This window comes from Biomphalaria glabrata, chromosome 16 (assembly GCF_947242115.1).
Source record: "Biomphalaria glabrata chromosome 16, xgBioGlab47.1, whole genome shotgun sequence".
Classification (NCBI taxonomy): domain Eukaryota; kingdom Metazoa; phylum Mollusca; class Gastropoda; family Planorbidae; genus Biomphalaria; species Biomphalaria glabrata.
In genome coordinates, this window is record NC_074726.1 from 11895112 (window position 1) to 11916799 (window position 21688).

The 21688-nt window shown below is 38.1% G+C and overlaps 1 protein-coding gene across 1 annotated transcript in view; it reads right to left on the reverse strand.

Annotated features, from left to right (window-relative positions):
* LOC106061387 (uncharacterized) overlaps window positions 1-21688 on the reverse strand; it is a 60602-nt gene that overhangs the window by 22297 nt on the left and 16617 nt on the right. The window contains exons 4-7 of the mRNA XM_056014333.1: window positions 20586-20741; window positions 15991-16182; window positions 11783-11998; window positions 11042-11263 (exon numbers count right to left, since the gene is read on the reverse strand). Coding sequence (XP_055870308.1) covers window positions 11042-11263; window positions 11783-11998; window positions 15991-16182; window positions 20586-20741 — 786 coding nt within the window. The remainder of the gene's footprint in view (window positions 1-11041; window positions 11264-11782; window positions 11999-15990; window positions 16183-20585; window positions 20742-21688) is intronic.

Genomic DNA, 21688 nt, shown 5'->3' on the forward strand with positions numbered 1-21688 from the left:
CTGCTGGCCTACAGGGGGAAAGGGTTAAAACATTCACTACGCTCTCTTGTCAGATGGTAAATAGTTTAATGAGCATTTACAGGAAGTGGTTACTAAAGTCACGAAAAAGGACATCGTTATAGTACGTGGAGACTTAAACGCCAAGTCTGGAAAATATTACTTCCAAATCTGCAAAGACACATTTGAAAGATACAGTAACCTGCAAGCTCAAATCAATCTGAAAATACAAAGGCATAGCCATGGAAATTATAATCATACTGAAGTACTCCTTGACCATGGCCACATTCGTATACGTTTGCAAATCTAGGACGTAGACTGCAGAACTAGAAATGAGGATCCTAGCAATAAAATGGGATGCTAAAGAAAGATCCTTTGGTATCACATGCAAGACCGCAAACCAAACGAAGAGATTAGAAATAAGATCAATACAGTAATTGACCACTGTAAGGGTTTGTCCAACTTTGTCCTCACAAATAAATAGTTGTAATTATTGGGGCCATCGTTTGTTTTTTTCTTCTGAAATGTAGAAAACTGTCAAGAAGTAATCTTGAGTAGAGAGTTTCTGAAGCAATTGAAATTTATCACGCAGGAATGTCTTGCTTTGTAAGTGAACCAGTTCCAGTCGGAGCTCTCTCTGGGGCCAGTCTGTGCACTTGACACATTGGCCGCAGATAAATTTTCGAAACGACTAGCCATGCTCAACGTGAACATGATTATTATCACATGTTCCCGAATGAAAACCTTGACAGGTAGGTTCGGTTCAATTTGACTCAGAAAAAAGATCTAATAGCTCCTGCTGTCAACCATACTTGTTGCACCGTAAGTTGTCACTCTGAATTATTTCTGTCAAGCAAAGAGATCCACTGTGATTACAGGACTACACTAGTGGTAGTCTCTTGCTCCTTATAGTTACGAACTACTCTGATTTCAAAACTGCTATTTGTAACGCAAATCGATACCAAGATTTTAAGCGGCATTAGATATGTCGGTAGATTTGTCTTCGGAAACAGAAAACATTTTGAAATTTGGTTTGTCTTTTCTTTCGAACGGAGAAATTTACCTATATTTTCAGTTGCCTTGTAATTGTCATGTGAAGTCTGCACTTGGCGGCCTGTGCTTAACGTCACAAAACTAGACAAATCGGACAGAAAGGTAAATACCAGCACAGTGCTGTGGAGCACTCAAAAGCGGGACAAGACACACAGAAAGTCTCTGATCATCCACTGCACCCAAGCTTGTCCGCGGACGTCTTGAGCAAATCTTGATTCCGGAAAAGGATGGGCTTTAGGGCGAGAGAGTGAGGTCGACGTGTTGCGCGAATCCTCCTCACTTAAATCCCAATTCCAGCGCAAGTTACTTGATATCCCCCCCCCCCAAAGCAAAGCCCTCTGCCCCCTCGATGACAAAGTGGTCATCATCGAACCACGATGGACGAACTATATAATTGTCATGAGAAAGTTTGACAACGTTAACAGCATTCTTCTTTTCAGGACACTGTTCTTCCATCATCCTTCTTTTCAGGACACTGTTCTTCCATCATCCTTCTTTTCAGAACACTGTTCTTCCATCATCCTTCTTTTCAGGACACTGTTCTTCCATCATCCTTCTTTTCAGGACACTGTTCTTCCATCATCCTTCTTTTCAGGACACTGTTCTTCCATCATCCTTCTTTTCGGGACACTGTTCTTCCATCATTCCTAGCAAGCACTTTGTTTTTATGAATTTGTCGTCGGAAACGGAATGGCCTGATGTCTCTACTTACGACGAGAAAAACTCTGTAGCTAGTTTTACAGCCGATTCATTTTCTTGTCATATTTTGGTAAATATTCTAATCAATTCTCCACTCTAGGTGTCAATCTAACAATAGTCTATCTAAGAAAGTATGCAGACTAATCTATTTATAATTATTTTTTTCATAAAACTGTGTAATGACTTTTTTTTCATAAAGCTGTGTGTGTGATGAAATGCCATTTAATAAAAGCCACTCTTTCTATATAAAATAACTATGTTGGTTTGTTATTAGGGCAAATCTATGTACCCTAACGTAGAGTAATATTTTTTTTTACTAAACATTTTTTTTTGGTGAATAAAGGATTTTCTACTCTTTGTGTTGACGTTTCAGTGGGCCAGATGTTGCCCACAGGCCGTATTTTGGGCATCACGCTATTCAAGACGGACTCAACAATTAGATCATAAAAGCTGAAATGGTGTTTGTTAGGAATGAAGATTGTGCGTACGATTGAGCAAAGAGCCAGCTCTAATGGTATGCCCACATACGTCTTCCAAATGGAAGGGAAGAAACTGTCTCACTACAGCATTTGGCTCCGAGATGCGACTTAAATGTTATTGGTAATTACAGATGTTTTTGGTATTTAAAAAGGTAAAAAAAAATGCTTGTGATTTATAAATGTGGCTATATATATGGAGCTATTTCCCTTTTAATGTGTTGTGAATGTTCTCTCACATTCCATTGCCAAAGTTGAAATTTTGCATAATCTATGGCAGAACAACAGGGGCGGACTGGCTATATGGGCAAACGGGCAAATGCCCGGTGGGCCGGTACCAAATGGGCCGGTCTGGTCGCGACCAAAAAAAAAAATTTCCATGCCGACAACTTTAAAAAAAAAAGTGACAGCAGCAAGACACAAAGGCCCGAACACGTTTTCTTGTTTTTTTTTTTTAATTCTTATTACAATTAATTTTGTTTAAAATTCAACTAGAGTAAGAAAAAAAAATACACTCTAGGCCTACACTGTACTGTGACTGTACGTATTATCATTTGCAAAACGTTAGACCGTTGTAATAAGAAATAAAGGAACACTGAAGAGTAACCTAAAACAAGTCTTTATTAAACTAGAACGACACATGAACTGACGAAAAAGACTTAGACAGTAGCATACTAGATCAATGTTGTGAACACATTCTCACGACGTTACACAAACATAAACAAATAGTAACTATTTCACCACATTCACCCCGCCTAGAATTAAAATAGCAAGTATAGTAATATAGTAGGCCAATAGCATAAATAAAAAGAGAATGCCAGTGCATGTAATACAATAGATCAATAAACAGTGTCGAAATATTAATTTCTCTTGTAAACATTAATAAATGGGGATACAAAGAAACCTAAAAACCAGTATCTGGTTTATGACTTATAAACAATTACTAGTTTCTGTTTTAAGTATTAACAAATAGTGTAGTAAGTGGACATGTACGTAAGTAAGTGAAAAGTAAACTCTAGTATCAGTAGCAAGAGATAAACAATGCCAGTTTATGTAGAACATAGGTAGTGCAATAAAGAAACAACTCTAGACTCTATAGTTCGGTCTGGTTCTTCTCTCTCTTAAGTTGTAACGGGGTTGACTATCCTGTTCTACAGTTTGGGAGTCACTAGTGAGTTCCTGAGCGTCAAGTGGGGTATTTTCAAGGGGAAGCGCTCGGAGGTCCTCAGAGCCTACCAGGGGTTCTTTCCTTTCTTGTATCACCGTAGGGGTGTTGGCTGGTTCTTCCGTGTTTTGAGTTTCTGGAGGATATTCATTATCCTCACTCTGAGGGAAGAACGAAGGTTCACTTGTTGTTGTGGATGGGGAGGTGGTGGGAGCCAAGCGTCTTAGAGAGACCGTCTCCTCTTTACCGCTGGGCAACCGTACGACGGCATATTGGGGGTTACACATCAGCAATTCGACTTCCTCCGAGAGAGGATCATACTTTGAAGATCGGTTCTCTCTTCTCAGCAACACTCGACCTGGGCTAGATAGCCAAGTGGGGATAGATATCCCGAAGGAGGATTTCCGGTTGAACCGGAAAACTCTCTCATGTGGAGTTTCGTTTGTTGCCGTAGATAGTAATGATCTAATCGAGTATAGGGCCTGGTTCAAGACAAGCTCCCATATTGAGATCGGGAGACCGAGGTCTTTCAGTGCTAAAGTAACAGCGTTCCATAGAGTTTTGTTTAGTCGTTCAATTAGTCCGTTGCCTAAAGGATTAAAAGCTGTTGTTCTACTTGTAGCTATTCCCCTCTCGTGCAGAAAGGATTGCACCTCCCTCGACATAAAGGACCTACCTCTGTCAGAATGGACGTACTCTGGCATCCCAACTAAGGAAAACAGCTGATTTAAACACTTTATGACAGTAGATGAGGACATATCGGGACATGGGTAGGCAAATGGGAAGCGTGAGTACTCATCCACCATTGTTAATAAGTATTTGTTGTGAGTAGCAGATGGGAGTGGCCCCTTAAAATCAATGCTTACTCTCTGAAATGGTTGGGTAGCCTTGTTGAGGGTGCCTGAAAACTGTTTGAAGAATCTAGGCTTCAGTTCAGCGCAAGTTTTACATTGGTTTACCACTTTGCGGACGTCCTCGCAGGAAAAAGGTAAGTTCTTAGTCCGAACGAAATGGAGGAGTCTCGTGACCCTGGGTGACAGAGGTTGTTGTGTAACAGTTTGAGGTCTTCTCCAGTCATTGCTGACGCAAAGTGGTTTCTTGAAAAGGTATCCGCCGCAGCGTTTTGTTTCCCGGGTCGATATACGACGTCATATTGGAAACAACTAAGCTCCAGTCGCCATCTTTGAATCTTTTCGTTTTTGATCTTGCCCTTGTTCTGCTGGTCAAACATAAAAGACACTGAGCGTTGATCTGTAACCAATGTGAAGGGTCTACTGATAAGGTAATGTTGCCATTTTCTCAGGGCTTCTACGATAGCGTATGCTTCCTTTTCCACTGCTGAGTGTCTGCGTTCACTATTAGTGAGTGTTCTTGAAAAGAAGGCGACAGGATGGCCGTCTTGATTAAGAGTGGCGGCAATCGCGATGTCAGAGGCATCTGTTTCGACTGTTAGTGGTCGATTGTAGTCTATCGTCGACACAGCAGCGTTTTCAAGTTCGTGTTTTAGCTGTTTAAAAGCTTGTTGTACTTGTTCAGGGGGAGGAAAGGCTTTGTTGTTCACCAATAAATGGATCTTGTTGGAGAAATTTGGGATCCATTGAGAATAATAGGACAGTAGTCCAATCACCCGCTTTTGTGATTTCATGTCTTGTGGTGGAGGTAGGTTTCTCAATGCTTGAAATCTTTCGGGGTCTGGTCTGAATTGCCCTTGTGAGATTTCGTAGCCTAGGAGGCATACTTTATTAGTCGCAATAGCACTTTTATCATTGTTGAAGGTGATACCGTACTTTTTAGCGGCATTGAGAAATCTCTGTAGATTCTGGTCGTGGCTAATGGAGTCAAGTCCGCAGATGGTAACGTTATCCACGTAAGCGAACGTGTCCTGTAGCCCTGCCACCTCAATTATTGTGTTGATCGTCCTTTGAAATGGGGCGACTCCGTTTGTCACTCCAAAGGGAATGCGGCAAAACGGATAAAGCTTTCCGCAGGCCTCGAACGCCGTGTACTGCTTTTCATCATCCCTGATAGGTATCTGGTGGTAAGCGCTTTTGAGGTCAAATGTACTGTACATTGAGTATTTAGATATTTCCTGCACCAGTTCATCAACTTTTGGCACGGGATACGCGTCGAGGTAAGTGAATCGATTGATGGTTTGGCTATAGTCGATAACCATTCTCTTTTTGTGCCTTTCATTCGTTGTTGCAATTATCTGGGCTCGCCACGGGGACGTGGAAGGCTCAATAATTTTGTCAGATAGAAGTCTCTTGATTTCAGTTTGAATGAATTTGGAGTCAGGCATAGAATATTTTCTTGATTTAGTGGCTATGGGATGGCAGTTAGGAGCCAGATTAGCGAAGAGGCGAGGGGCTTCAACTCGTGCAGCTTTCAGCGTACAGACCTGGAGAGTGCTTCGTTTTCCTTCAAATGGGATCATCAGTTTTTCGTGCTGGCTGATGAAATCTAGCCCTAAGATTACATCAGATACTAGTCCATCTAGTAGTGAGAGCTTAACACTTTCATATTGTTCATCTTTGTACTTTATTTTAGCGAAAATATGGCCGTGAGTAGTGCGAGAAAGATGTGTAGAGGCCATGTAGATTCTGTTTCTGGACGTTTCTAATTTCCATTTGTACCTTTTAGCAATTGAAGAAGATATATAGCTTTCACTGCTCCCCGTATCTACGAGAGCCTTCAATGGTACTCCATTGACGAGTATTGAAATAGTAGATTTAGTAAGACCGGACGCTGGTGTCGATGCCCAGGAAGATCCAACGGTTGTAGTCCGAGACGTCTCATCATCTGCTTTCTCTATGGCTGACGTTATAGATTTGAGTGTCTGTCTGGTCGATCTACAGACTTTCTGGAAATGGCCCCTCTTACCGCACAGGTTGCATGTAGCGTCACGGGAGGGACATCTAAAGCGTTGATGTGGGCTGTTTCCACAAAAGAAACATCTTTTACTAGTCGCCGCACTCACCTCGTGTTCTACTTTTGTCGTTGGAGAAAGGCTCTCCTCGTCGGCGCTAGCTCCACAGGGAGTTTCAGAGTGGATGTTATACGCCATGGCATGGTTATGGGCATATTCAAGTTGCCTTGCCTCTTCATAGGCGCACTGTACAGTTAGAGTAGATTTCTCTAAGAGTCGCAGCCTTATGCTGTTTGAAGCCAGTCCAGTAATGAAGGCGTCTCTTACGAAGATATCTCTGTGTTCTTCAGCGGTGACAGCTTTGAAGTCACAGTCTTTGGCCATACTTTTAAGCTTAAGTAGGAAGGAGTCAACGGTTTGTCCGTTCTCTTGTCGACAAAGAGTTATCATGTGCCGTGCAAAAATTTCGCTTTTAGGCTTCACGTAGACATTTTGTAGAACTTTGATTGATTCATCGAACGTGGTACACTCACTTATGTACTGAAATACGCTCGAAGAAACGTAGTTTTCCAGTAATTTCTTTTTGTCAATCTCGCAGTGAGAGACTGAGGAGATGAAATTCTCAAATGTTCTGAGCCAGTGCAGCCACTTCTCGGCAGCCGATGGCGAGCTAGGCTCTATGTCCAGCTTTTTTGGCCTAAATAGACGTTCCATTTGTATTACTACTTTTACTTACAGACTGAGAATAGTGTTGAACGAAAATCCAAAAAAAGATACGTGAGGCACATAGATCCATGGAATTGAAAATTTCTAGTTTAATAAATTGTAATAAGAAATAAAGGAACACCGAAGAGTAACCTAAAACAAGGCTTTATTAAACTAGAACGACACATGAACTGACGAAAGAGACTTGGACAGTAGCATACTAGATCAATGTTGTGAACACATTCTCACGACGTTACACAAACATAAACAAATAGTAACTATTTCACCACAACCGTACTTTCTGCTATGCACGAGCGGCATGGACTGCTTTGATGTCTTCGATGTTGTGTTTGGCCTAATCATTTTGGTGGTCAGCATAGGCCTTTAATGGCGCTTTTTTTTTTGCTCCTTCCCTCCCCCGTTTTTTAATAGTTCCAATGAGGGATGAGAGAGGTTAAGTTAGAAAACATTGATATAACGCAGCAAAAGAAAAAAGAAAGATAGGCGCGACAATTAGCTTTTTAACAATACTTAATAGAAATTAACTTTAACACATACACACAGCCGCGAAATTGAAAACCACCCAACTTATTCACAGCTCAATATGGGCATAAAGCTCTACTTTCTGCGATTTAAAAAGAAAAATAGAGTTTCTTTTTGTTTATTTGTAATAACATAGGTCTAAAAATACTTCACTTAAAAAAGGCTTATAAAAAATATTTATTTAATTAAAAAATAAATCTAGATCTAAATCAATTTTTATACTATTATAATTAATGGCAAACTTTGCTTAGTATGAAGTAATTAATGATGAAAATTATTACTATAATTACAATAATTTATATAGCGCTGTCACATCCGATATTTTAATGAAAGGATATTTATATTTTAAACAAGGTTACAAAGACAGTTTGCGTGAAAACACAAACTTAAAATCGGCCCCCGAAGTGGTCCACCCAGGCAGGCTTTAATATTTTCAGAAAGAACATCCAAATGAAATTATATCAAAGACAAATGAGAGATAAGAATGGAGAAAGAAGGTTGCTAATCTTGTGTAGTGCCCCAATGGTGCTGCAGATCAAAGGATAGGTGCAAGTGAATGCAAAGTTAGATGTGAACCTGGCCTAATTAGTTCCCCCTTTCAGACCTTGTGGTCTATAGGGCAGATGATATAAATTTCATCTGTTTTTGTGGCCTACGGTTTACGAGGGTGTCATGTAGCCGCACAACGACCAACCGCCTTTACTTTTCCCCAACTAATGTCAGGTACCCATTAGAGCTGGGTAGACTCAGAGGCGCCCAAGGATTCCGAAGTTGAAAATCCCAGTCTTCACCAGGATTCGAACCCGGGACCCCGGTTCAAAAGTCAAGCGCTTTAACGCTCAGCCACCGCGCCTCCATTGGCCTAACTGATGTCTTATAATTGATCTAGTTGTTTTGAAAAGGCTCAATCTCTTATTCGAATCCTAAAAAAAAAAAAAAAATTTTCCGCATTAAAAAAAATGTTCAGAAAAATGAAGTTTATATGATTACTATTCATTTTAAATTAGATCTAACTTATAATGCATACTTATGAGCTTTTTCTCTTTAAAAAACTGCTTGCATAACTGATTTTAAAAATTAGATTTTTCGCTTTCAGGAATAAAAAAAAGTAGCCGTTGCATCAGAACTTTGAATGGTCTAAAATACTCTAAAATATTGTAATTGTGACGATCACATATGCCGGGGATTATATTATCAATACTTGACAATTCAATGAAATGAAGAAAGAAACATCTCTCTGTATTTTCTTCAAACTTCTTTAATGACTTCTTCAACTTTCACATCAAATTAACTTCTTAATTCAATAACAACTTGACACTTCATAAATAAAACTTAAAGATACATAAAACTTCACTTAGTATAACTTCAACTTCAACTACTAAAACTTTACTTAATGGACCCGCTAATATCACAAAACTTATTACTAATCGAGGACTGAGCGAGGACCATCGCTCTACAAGAACTACTACTATGCGAGGACCCCGTCTAACTGACTTTCCCCTTATTTATACTTTCTTTGATCGTACGTTCCAGAATCATGGAACCTTCTCAGATAATTATTTTAGTAGCTTTGACCTTCTAGAAGCTGACGTGTGCTATTTTTTCCCTTAACCTCTTTCTTTGATTGGATACCTAAAATTAACTTGTTTACGCTGGACACTTGCACTGGTTTGAACTCAAGCTTCTAGAAACTGGTCGAAATAGGTCACAGACTCGACTCGTGACAGTAATGTCGGATTTTCAATAACTTTTCTAGTTTACGAGATCTAAACGGGACGGACGGACAGACGGACAGACATTTCGCACAAAACTAATAGCGTCTTTTCCCCTTTCGGGGGCCGCTAAACATGGGTCATGGTATATTCATATACAAATCGCATTTTTGAGAATGTACAAGGAGGAAGCAAGAGCTTTTCAAATTAAGTAAGTGCCTCTCTAACCGTTCTGCTTTCTCTTATCTTTTAATGGAATGGTTTGCCTGAGTCAGCCTGGAAAACCAATGATTTAGCATATTATAAGTCACAGATCAACATGCTTGACTAGAATAACACATGAAATGCGTAAGACTTAACAATTTTTTTTTTAAAGAAACGTCTGTAATCTATAAGTAATACCAAAAAGCTTTAAACTCAATAGGCTGCTATTGTATTGTTTATAGTTTTCAGACTACATACATGCATAAGTAGAATACATTATGTAATCCTACGAATGCATCCATCCAGTTTTCGATGCGTTATCAAACTTTATATATTTTGTAGAGAATTAGGCTTACACCTATAATATAACACATGCGCGTAGTCGGAGGGAAGGGGTTCAAACCATCATTTGCCTCAGACCTCATTGTCTAAGAGGGAAACTTTACTTACTGCCCCAGTGCAGCCAACTTAAGCAAACTACAGTCACCAAATTTCATGAGCGAAGCCAAAAGGGGTTTTATTGTTTCCCTTCCCCCTCCAATACAAAAACTAAAGCATTTTACCATTTTCTACCAGTAGCTGGTCTTTCATTGAATAGCAGATTTGGTTTTTGAATTTTTTTAGCGGAAGAGTAGCAGGCTAATCGCACTGTAGATACCTCAGAATATGCATTTTTAAAGCTTAAAATAACGGAAATAATGCTTGGTTCCGGGGCTTAGCCCCGACCCCACTGGGGGAAGCTCACAGCGCTCCCCCGGACTCCCAATCTGCCCTTTGGCGGTGTGTACTGTCTTTCCACTAAATATAGTAAGAGAGTATTCAAGGGTAGAAAGAACGTTTGAAATAATGAAAGATCAGAATGTAATGAAGATTAATTACATGTACACTCACAGACACTAATATATATATTATATATATGAATTTATATATATATAAATTGCGGAATGGGGTAAAAATCCCCCCCCCCACACCGAAAATATATGACATGCCATTTGTGGGCCGGTTTATATGGTAATGCCCGGGCCGATTTTGATACCCAGTCCGCCCCTGCAGAACAGGAATTAGTAAAAAAAAAAATTAAGAGTCGATAATAAGTGGTATATAATTAATGTTGTTTTATATGTAAAAAGGTAGCTTAGTACTAGTGTGTTGAGATATACTTTTACTTCCAGACCAAGTGGTCTGTAGGGCAGATGATGTAAGGGTCCTCTTTTACTGTTTTCCCACGGTTAATGAAGTGTCACGTAGCCAGCCATGACAAAAAAAGTCTTTACTTATTCCCAACTGACTTCAGATACCCATTAGAGCTGGTGTAGTCTCAGAGGTGCACAAGGATCCAGCGTCTCGTGATTACTAATATTTAACCTGTGAACAAAATCACTATCTTCACCAGAATTAAAAAACAGAGACTCTAGCTTTATGAGCTTTACGCTTTGCGACTCAGCCACAGCGCCTCATGTATTGAAATATATAGCAACTAACTTGTGGTTCTTTTTCTAAATTTTTTTTTTCAAAAATAAAAAAAAATTATTTTGCTGGTGTATCGAGTTATGAAATCAAATTGAGTCATCAGTCATCTTAGATCATTGAGGAGCTTTAACTATGAATGTGTGGTTCTTACCTCCCCATGCCTCCACTTCACAGAACTGAAGAACGTTGTTTGTTGCATCGAATTTCAGTAATTCAAACATGTAGACGGCATTACTAGGCCAAGGGTTAAAAATAGTATAATTTCCAGAGCCCTCTGGTGGTCTACCGTTCTCCTTAAAGTTGAAGCCGATTGAATTTCCAAATTGATAGGTAATCAGGCGGAATCCTACGATTTTGTTTCTGTTGGGCACATCTGAAACACACAGAAGATAATAAGAACTAGCACATTTTTTACTTCCAAGTAATACACACACACACAACCACCTTTTTGAATGTGGGGAAAAAATTATTACTTTTCTTGTATTTTATCGTACATTATTAATTTATAAGTATTTATCAGTAGTTAAAAGTTCGGCAATCCATCACTGATTTCCTCTTGCTTCGCGAAGCGGGAACGTCATGTGTGGAAGTTTCGTCTGAACCATAACAACTGGTAATGACTCAAACCAGTGATGCCCAATCCTTGGCCCGTGAGACATTTTCGGCCTATGGTGCCGTGCTGTCCGTACCCTCTAAACTTTGCGACCACACTACAGGGTGAACCCACACAGGCTGGCCTTCCACTGAACTTGACCATTTATGCTCTTTTGTTGTCCTAGACTTTCATCTTGGTCAACTTTTTGTGATCCTCAAGTAAAAAAAAAAAGAGTTGACCATCACTGATTTAAACCACTTTGTAAAATCAACTTTAAAAAAAAACAACAATACATACCTGGTCTATTATATACTATGAAGTAATCGATAAGCACTCGTATATTAAAAATTACGAAAAAGCTTGAGTTAACGGAGTTCTCCGCCGCCTGAAAACAAGTCTTTGTGTTGATGTAGCCACTTAGAGGAATTTTCCCATCAACACCTCCTTTGTCTCCGTCAGAATTTTTGTATAACGAACTATAATTGTATTGCTGGTTGATTGCGAGGTTGCGACCTGTAAATGAACGGGCAAAGACTATTACAGATTCACAAAATAAATGGGATAGTTCTTATACATTTTACCAAGACAAATTCATGTACGTGTCACAAAAGCGACTTGTGGCCTTAACCTGTAAAGAAAATTAGTGTAGTACGAGTAGTACCCAATTAATAGGAACGTGAAATTTACAATAGACAGGACAAAAACTGTTGTTTAGAACGACGGGATTCGTGGGTTACTATGTTGTTTTTTTTTCAAAACTATTCCCGTTGACACAAATTCCACTGTAAAGCCGGAAATATATATTGGCCTCCTTCAGTCGTAGAACGACTATGGTTCATCTCAGAGCACACTTCCTCATGTGGCTGTGGAGCCCTACTTTGGAAAGACACTCCCGTCCACAGATATCGCAGGTTTAGGTGGCTTTTTCTTCGGTGGTGGAGGAGCTGGCCGTTTTTCGGATTATACGTTTTTCTTCCTGAGCTGAGACCCATGTACTTTCACTGTCCATAGCTTTCTTGGTCACTGTCTCTCTCCATCTGTTGCAGTCTAGAGTTATGTCTTCCCAATTGTCAGTATTGATGTTCACTGATTTTGAGGTCACGTTTTTATTACATCTATGTAACGGAGGTGGGGGCGACCAGTTTTTCTTGTGCCAGTCTCGAGTTGACCATAGAGGATGACTTTCGGGATGCGCTTGTCCTCCATCCGGCGAACATGTCCAAGCCAACGCAAATGGTCTGAGGACTGTAAAGATGCTGAATACCTGATCGCGCAAGGATCTCAGTATTGCACACATTTTCTTTCCATGTGACATTCAAGATCCGACGGAGACATCTCAAATATATGTTTCGATACAGAACTAACAAATGTCCTGTTTGCGAGGTAAACAAAAAAAGCTTGTCAAACCTAAATTGAAATCAAGTTTTATTTTAAACACTCCGTAAACATAAATAATACAATTGTATTTCAATAGTAGACTCAAAGATCTCGAGATCTCTAGATGTGTGGATCAATGGGGGAAGGGGGGTATCTGTGAGAAGGTTTTCCGTGCCTCCTTTAGGCTCTCAGTAAACACAACACTGCTTCATTGGGTGTCGAACCTCGAGCCCGCTTTATAGATAGCTAAGCCAAGCCAGGTTCAAGCGTACTTAACCCACCGATCCCACTTCACACAATTTGCAACCTAACGATCACAAGCTCTATCAAACATTTGTACATTTTTTTTTTCGTATCTTCCCAAAACTTTTGCACACTGGCATAGAGGAAAGTAATCGCAGAAGATTATTTCTGAAAGAGACAGTTGGAGAGCTCTCTCATAGGCTGCGGGCCAAACATTTGAGACTCAAAGAAAAGAGATTATGGAAGACAGGCGCTTAAGATGGAAAGAAAACTTAAATAGACCGCAAGTGGACAACGGCTTTGTCTGCACAAAGGCGAGGGACAATATCCAGGTCGCAACTTGGGCTTTCATGTAAAACACTGCACACATCCTTGATCTTCGAAATCGAAGACAGTGAAATTTTATTGAAAGCCTAAATACAGAAATATTAAAAATTTCATATTTTGAAAGCATTTTGTTTTCATTTTCCAGAAGTCTACTTCTTGTTGTTATAGACGTGTACGTCCTTTTCTTGTCGTTTTAGCCGCAGTCGAAGTTAAAAAAAAAAGCAAATCCAATCCTAATAGCATTAATTAGATAGATCTAGAGTCTGCTTTTTTTTAAAGAGAGAGAGAGAGAGAAGGAGAGAGAGAAAGAAAGAGAGAGAGAGAGAGAAAGAGACCGAGAGAAAGAGAAAGAAAGAGAGAGAGAGAGAAGGAGAGAAAAAGAGAGAGATAAAGAAAGAGAGAATGAGAGAGAGAGAAAGAGAGAGAAAGAAAGAGGGAGAGAGAAAGCGACAGAGAGAAAGAGAGAGAGAGAGAGAAAGAAAGAGAGAGAGAGAAAGACATAGAAAGAGAGAAAGAGACAGAGAGAAAGAGAGAGAGAAGGAGAGAGAGAAAAAGAGAATGAAAGAAAGAGACAGAGAGAAAGAGACCGAGAGAAAGACATTCTCCTAGCATTACAAACTAAATCTAGACCCTTGTCTTTCGCTATATTCAAAAGGAGTGAGAAAAACGATTATAATGAATAAAACCAAATTGTTTTAGTTAAGAAAATCTATATATATATTTTTTCTTCTTCGTTCAAGAGTTTGAACGAGAAGAAGAAGTAAAGGAAAGATCACTCATTTCTGCGGATAGAGTTATCCCACGAACTTTTCGAGCCTTGCGTGTTGCGAAGTCATACAACATATCATAAAAATTATATTTCCTACATAGATCACGCTCAATAGCAAGAAATAACAAATGTTTCAATCTGCGAGAATTGTTGAACTCAAGTAATTCTTCATTAGTTTGAGATTCCAAAATTACATGATAATGCCGTTATTTTTTTTATCGCGCGTAGGATTGTCGTGTTCCATATTGAATGACACTCCAAAATGACAATTTTTGTCTATATCTTTTAGGAGATTCGTACGTGTTTTCTAAAGATTTTAATAATTTCCGGATATTCCAGGACTTTTTCGTATATTTTGCAATCTCAGGAGATTTTCAGGATCTCCTGGTAAATTGACACAGAGAGACAGACAGAGAGAAAAGGAAATAGTTTGCAGTTATATCATTTCAATTCTTCGTCTTCTTCGTTCTCATTGTTATGTTAGAACGTTCAAATAACTAGACCAATATATGAGATGAACTGCGCAGTGGTTTCCAAATCAGAGAGCTCTCCATATAGTTTTTTTTTTATTTGGGTGTTTTGGGGTCAGTGTCTTGTATGGGCCATTTGGTAAAGAGAATAGTTATGAAGGACGTGGTCAGCATTCTCTGGCGACTATCCACTCCACCTGGGCAGATTTCACAGGTTCCAGCTTTAAGCTTGCGGAACATGTGTTGTCTAATGTTGTGTCCAGTTCTGAGGTGAACGTTTAGACGTTGATCTTGTCGTGATAGCTTATAATAGGCATCATCTTTCTTGTGATTCGCATGAGAGCTTGTCCATTTCTCATTTATTTTATTCACTATTAGTTTCTTCATTTATTCTGAATATAGTGCAGAGTTTAATTGTGTGTTTGTTCTCCTATTATTTCAATGAGTTTGAAAAGATTGAAATTGTGGTTTCAGTAAAGAAATAAAAAAACAAGGTTACAAAGACAGTGTGTGTGGGTAAATGTAATAATTAGTAGGACAGAACTTACATAACGTAGCAATACAAATCTAAAAAAAAAAATTAACAAAAAGTCTAAAACCATTTGCATAAATGTGTTAAAATATGGAAAATGCCGGTCTCCCCTACTTAAGAGCCTTCAGTGTTTGTTACTATTAATAGTGAATAGTTGTAAAAGTGGTGTATTTTTATGAAAAAAATGCTTGCATACGTGATTTAAAAAATTAGATTTTTCGCTTTTAGAAAAGAAAAAAAAAAGTAGCCGTTGCATCAGAACTTTGAATGGACTAAAATATTATGATGTCGGATTTTCACTATCTTTTCTAGTCTACGAGATCTAAACGTGTCGGACGGACGAACAGACGGACAGACATTTCACACAAAACTTATAGCGTCTATAAAACGTTATGTGCCCAACAAATTAATCAGTTTAAAAAAATATATAACCTATTAGTCAAACAGTCAGTGTTCATTCATTATTTTTGTTTTATTTCGCAATCATGGAGTTTAGTCCTTATGCTTTTAAAAAAAAAATTTTTTTTCTTTATTTCGCTTGATATGTCATTTGATCTTTTTGAATTGTGTTATGAGAGTAATTGTACTTGAATTTGAATTTCAGCTTTGGGATTCATCAAATAAAGAGCTGACGATCGCTATAAAGTGTGCCTAAATGTGAATGTTCACCAGCCTTTCTCACAAGTACAGTCGTCCGTTTAACAGTGTAGTAGTGTACTGTGACAGCAGCTTAAAGCTTGTAAGGACTACGGTGATAAAGTAAAAACAAGTATCTGTTGACATTTACCTCCTGAGACGCTCACTGTGCAGAGGCGTGTCACTCCTCTTCCTTTCAGCAGCATGCTTGTGACGTTGACTATTGTAATGCATCTAAAATACTTGCTGAAAGGAGTTAAATAGTAAGAGTAGTTCCCCTCATCGCATACTCTTTTGTCATTACCTTCCAAGAGTTCAAAAGTGATGTCATCAATTAAATTCGCTGGAAGTAAGACCAAAAAAAAAATAAACTTACATTAGCGCAATAAGAAATAAATATCCCAGTGACTATACAGGTACATATCATGCCTTATAGCCTATATATATATTATACCTGGATACGGCTTGCGGGCCTTTCGAATTTCATATCAACTGGATTGGATTTATATTTATAAATGCCAAACATAGAGAATGTTCCATTGTTTTTGCCACAAAAATAGAGTATTCAAATCGGTGAACCCGTTCAGCAGACATATGTATATAAAACTAGCCATATATTACCCGCGGCCCGCGGGTCTTAATTTGCGTATCACTGTCGATACAGTCACAGTAAATGTTTTGGAAACAACTAAACGAAATATTCTTCTTCTGTTTCTTGAAACTGTCAGGTTGAGTTGAGCCTTCGGCTTTTGGAACTCTAGGGAAGCAAAAGTGAATAAGAGCTCTGTTTCACCGGTCTGGCGGGGTGTCAGACTCGAGGCCAGAGACCGCGTGCACCGGTACCTCTGCCATTTTCAAAATAGTATGAATGGAGCCATCAAAATAGCTAATCGACCTAAATCCATTTTTAACTAACAAATTTTGGTTGTAGGTCTACATATATTTAGATCTAGATCAATAGTCTGGATACTTTAATAATAGATGTAGACCTACTATTATAAGAGTGAATTCAATGGCTCAAGAACAGGGGCGGACTGGGTATCAAAATCGGCCCTGGCATTACCATATAACCGGCCCACAAATGGCATGTCATATATTTTCGGTGTGGGGGATTTTTACCCCACTCCGCAATATATATATATATTAGTGTGTGTGTGTGTGTATGTAATTATTCTTCATTACATTCAGATCTTCATTCTTTCAAATGTTTTTTCTTCCCTAGAATACTCTCTTCCTATAATTAGTGGAAAGACAGTACACACCGCCAAGGGACAGGTAGGGAGTCAGAGGGAGCGCTGTGAGCTACCCCAGTGGGATTCGGGGCAAAGCCCCATAACCAAGCATCATTTCCGTTACTTTAAGCTTTAAAAAATGCATATTCTGAGGTATATACAGTGCAATTAGCCGCTGCTACTCTTCCGCTAAAAAAAAATCAAAAACTAAATGTTCAATTCACTGGAGTTCAGCGACTGGTAGAAAATGGTAAAATACTTGAGTTTTTGTATTGGAGGGGGGAGGGCAACCACAAAACCCCTTTTGGCTACGCTCATGAAATTTGGTGACTGTAGTTTGCTTAAGTTGGCTGCACTGGGGCAGTAAGTAAAGTTTCCCTTTTAGACAATGAGGTCTGAGGCAAGTGGTGGTTTGAACCCTCCCCTCCTGACTATGCCCATGTGTTATATTATAGGTGTAAGCCAAATTCTCTACAAAATATATAAAGTTTGATAACGCATCGAAAACTGGATGGATGCATTCGTAGGATTACATAATGTATTCTATTTATATATGTATGTAGTCTGGAAACTATACACAATGCAATAGCAGACTAATAAGTTTGAAGCTTTTTGGTATTAGTTATAGATTACAGACGTTTCTTAAAAAAAATAAGATAGTTACGACCTACGCATTTCATGTGCCAATTTAGTCATGCATGTTGATCTGTGACTTAAAATATGCTAAATCATTTGTTTCCTGGATGACTCAGGCAACCCATTCCATTAAAAGATAAGAGAAAGTAGAACGGTTAGAGAGGCACTTACTAAATGTGAAAAGCTCTTGCTTCGTCTTAGTACATTCTCAAAAACGCGATTTGTATATATATATGAATATACCATTACCATGACCCATTATTTAAAATATAAATTAAATCTCCTTTATTTAATTATCGGACGTGACAGCGATATATAAATTATTGTAATTATTTTAATAAGTTTCATCATTAATGACTTCAAACTAAGCATAAGCTTGCCATTAATTATAATAGTATAAAAATTTATTTAGAGCAGGCTTTATTTTTTAATTAAATAATATTTTTTGTAAGCCTTAAGTGTAGTATTTTTAGATCTTTGTTTTTTTTTAAATAAACAAAAAGAAACTGTTTTCTAACTTAACCTCTCTCATCCCTCTTTTTCGTTAACTGACAATAGAACCATCAGAAGACGGGGGAGGGAAGGAGCAAAACAAATGGGAGCACCATCAAAGGTCCATGCCGACCAGCAAAATGATTAGGCCAAACGCAGCCTCGAAAACATCAATGCAGTCTATCATATGCCACTCTTGCATTGCAGAAAGTACAATCTAACATTTTGCAAATGATAATACGTACAGTATATAGTGTAATATTCTTGATATTCTTGTTGAATTTTAAACAAAATTAATTGTAATAATAATTAAAAAAAAAAAAAAAACAAGAAAACGTGTTCGGGCTTTGTGTCTTGCTGCTGTCACTTTTTTTTTAAAGTTATCTGCATTGAATTTTTTTTTTCTTTGGTCGTGACCAGACCGGCCCATTTGGTACCGGCCCACCGGGCATTTGCCCGTTTGCCCATATAGCCAGTCCGCCCCTGCTCAAGAAGCTTACTAATTATTGTCTGTTAGTATATTTATATCCCCTTATAGAGCCTCATGTGGCCCTGTCCAATCATAGTGTGTTTACATAGTGGTGTCGGCTTCGATAGATGAATAGGATTGTTAAGTAAGTCAGCACTTATAAATTCGCAGATATAAGAAACGAATTTATGTAAAGATGCTTTTGAATGACAAATTTGAAGCTTAATTATTTAAAATAATTAAATCAATAGAATATTATTTCATGTGTCAAAGTAAAAAACTATCTGTGCAAAGTGTAGTTTAAAAAAAAAAAAAGATCTAGATCTAGATCCTTTCGATGTAAACATGATAAACATGGCCTAGATCCATAGAATAGGAATACTTTCATTGAGTTGGGCAACATTTTTTGAGTGTCTTAAGTTTGTTTTAGGGCTACTATACATACGCTACTGTTGCAAGTAGTACACAAGGAACATTTATGCCAAGTTTTATCTAGACATCTTGTTTGAAAATTGATTAAAACTAAATTAAATTTTTTAAAAACATATCTGTGACATTAAATAATTTTTTTTTAATAGTGATGAAATATTATTTCAAAATTGTCTAGTTATGTAGCTTATGACTACATTTAGGGAACCATCAATGGTTGGACGCTACAATGGGTTCGTAAGTAATACAGAATCGAGAACAGATCTATCCACTCTTCACCTTGTAAGTTATGATACACAGGCAACTTCAGTTAACATTTTTGCTCGCAATTTCATTTCTATTTTAATCTAATTATAAAAAAAATTATGAAATACAACCCCATGCCGAAGATAACTAATCTTTCAAGAGTTTTGTGAGACACATGAGCAACATGTTAAACTCTTGTTTCAAACTGAAGTTATCTGGATCTCAAAAGGGGTTTATTATTGCTCATTTCGTTAAGCCCTTAAATAAAATTTTGGAATTTTTTTTTTGAGAAACATGAAGATTCAACGGTTGGCGATGTAAATTAGCCAAAGCAAGGTCAATGTCTCCTCTAGTGGCTACATCCAGTCTATTTCTTTGCTTATTCGTTAAATTTTTACGCACTAGATCTAGGTTTACCATTTGTTTTGATAGAAAAGCTAAAACATAATTCCATTTTCGACCACAGTTTTGGAAGTTTACTGAAATATTTAAGTGCAGCCATATCTCTGTTGTGTCTCCTAGGTTAACATTCTTTTCACTAATGACATAATTTTGTAAATCTATTTTTTCTTGTAACTTTATTTGAACATCAGTAACAGGTTTAATAGGTCTAATTGTCATTTATATATATTTTTTTTTATTTACATCCTAAAAGCGAATCGCCATTTCTTCTTAGAGCATTGATTATGTGAAATGCATAGATATCGGTGTCCTTAGGCAGCAATTTGTTTGTCAACAAACATGTTATGTGAGATCCTAAAACTCTTTAAAATAGATTGAATATCTCGATAAAAGCGAAAATGATATAAACAATAGGGAAGCGTGGTCGAGAGGCCAAGTGCGCTTGAACTTGGCTTGGCTTGGCTACCTAGAAGGGGGCTCGAGGTTCGACACCCGACTCGGGCAGAGTTGTGTTTACTAAGCGCCTGAAGGCAGCACGGAAAACAGACTTCTAGATACCCCCTCCCCCCACTGGTCCACAAATGAGATTGGACCAAAGCGCCCTGAGCATGCTTTAAGCATGAAAGTAGCGCTATATAAAAGCTATAATAATAATGAAAGTCAATTTTTTTCCTTGTAGTCGGAGGTTCGTTTCATTAATTTGCGTTTAATATCTACCATGTAAAACATTGTTTTAGCCTTGCGTTTACCCCCTCTCTAATTCAGGACTGCATTAAATTGACTGGACGTTTGTGTACTGAATATAGGTTTAATACGAATCAGTTGCTATGGAGTTCATACCTTCGCTAGAACTGTCTATTGTAAAAATGAAGAATGTTATCCTCGTAGCCTGAAAGGGTATTGTAGCTGTTGTCACTGAGTCATTGGTCTGACACGTGGTTTCATCACCGTCGTTATAAATTGTTATAGGTGCTCCCCAATGAGTGGCCAGATCACCTGTGTCAACAAATAAACTGTTAGCTCCATTATAAAACTGATGAGCAATTTAAATGGTAGATCTTCAATTCAGTTATATTTCTGAAGGGGTAAGTTAATTTACTATAAATCAGTTTATATTTCTGATTGGTCAATCTATTTTTGTAAGCCAGTTATTTTTCTGATTGACAGTTTGATCTTTAGAAGTCTGTTAATTTAAAGAAGTCAGTAGAAGTCTTATTCCTGAATTGTGGAACTAAGTTATATTTCAGAGGGTCAATAAGATTTTTCAAAAGTCGGTTATTTTTTAGAGTGAGTTTCGGATATTTTAGTCTGTTTATGGATGGCTAGTTTGAGTTTATGGGTTTCAATTAATTTTGTTGTAGGACACCAATTGAATATTTTGGAAAAAAAAAGTGATATTCACGCTTTTGGAATAAGTAAAAAGCTTTTGCAAATAAACAACATATAGGATATTTCTTTCTTTAAATCATTTTCATGATTTCAATTAAAAAATAAACAAGGTTTCAAAAGACAGTTTGTGTGGAAACACAAACTCAAAATCGGCCCCCGAAGTAGTCCACCCAGGCAGGCTTCAATATTTTCAGAAAAAACATCCGAATGAAATTATATCAAAGACAAATGAGAGATAAGAATGGAAAAAGAAGGTTGACAGATCTTGTGTAGTGCCCCAACGGTCCAGCAGATCAAAGGATAGGTGAAAGTGAATGTAAAGTTAGATGTGAACCTGGCCTAACTAGTTCCCCTTTTAGACCCTTGTGTTCTATAGGGCAGATGATATAAAGTTCATCTGTTTTTGTGGCCTACGGTTAACGAGGGTGTCATGTGGCCAGCACTACGACCAACCGCCTTTACCTTTCCCCAACTAATGTCAGGTACCCATTAAAGCTGATTGGACTCAGGGGCGCTCAAAAATCCCAGTTTTCACCAGGATTCGAACCCGGGAC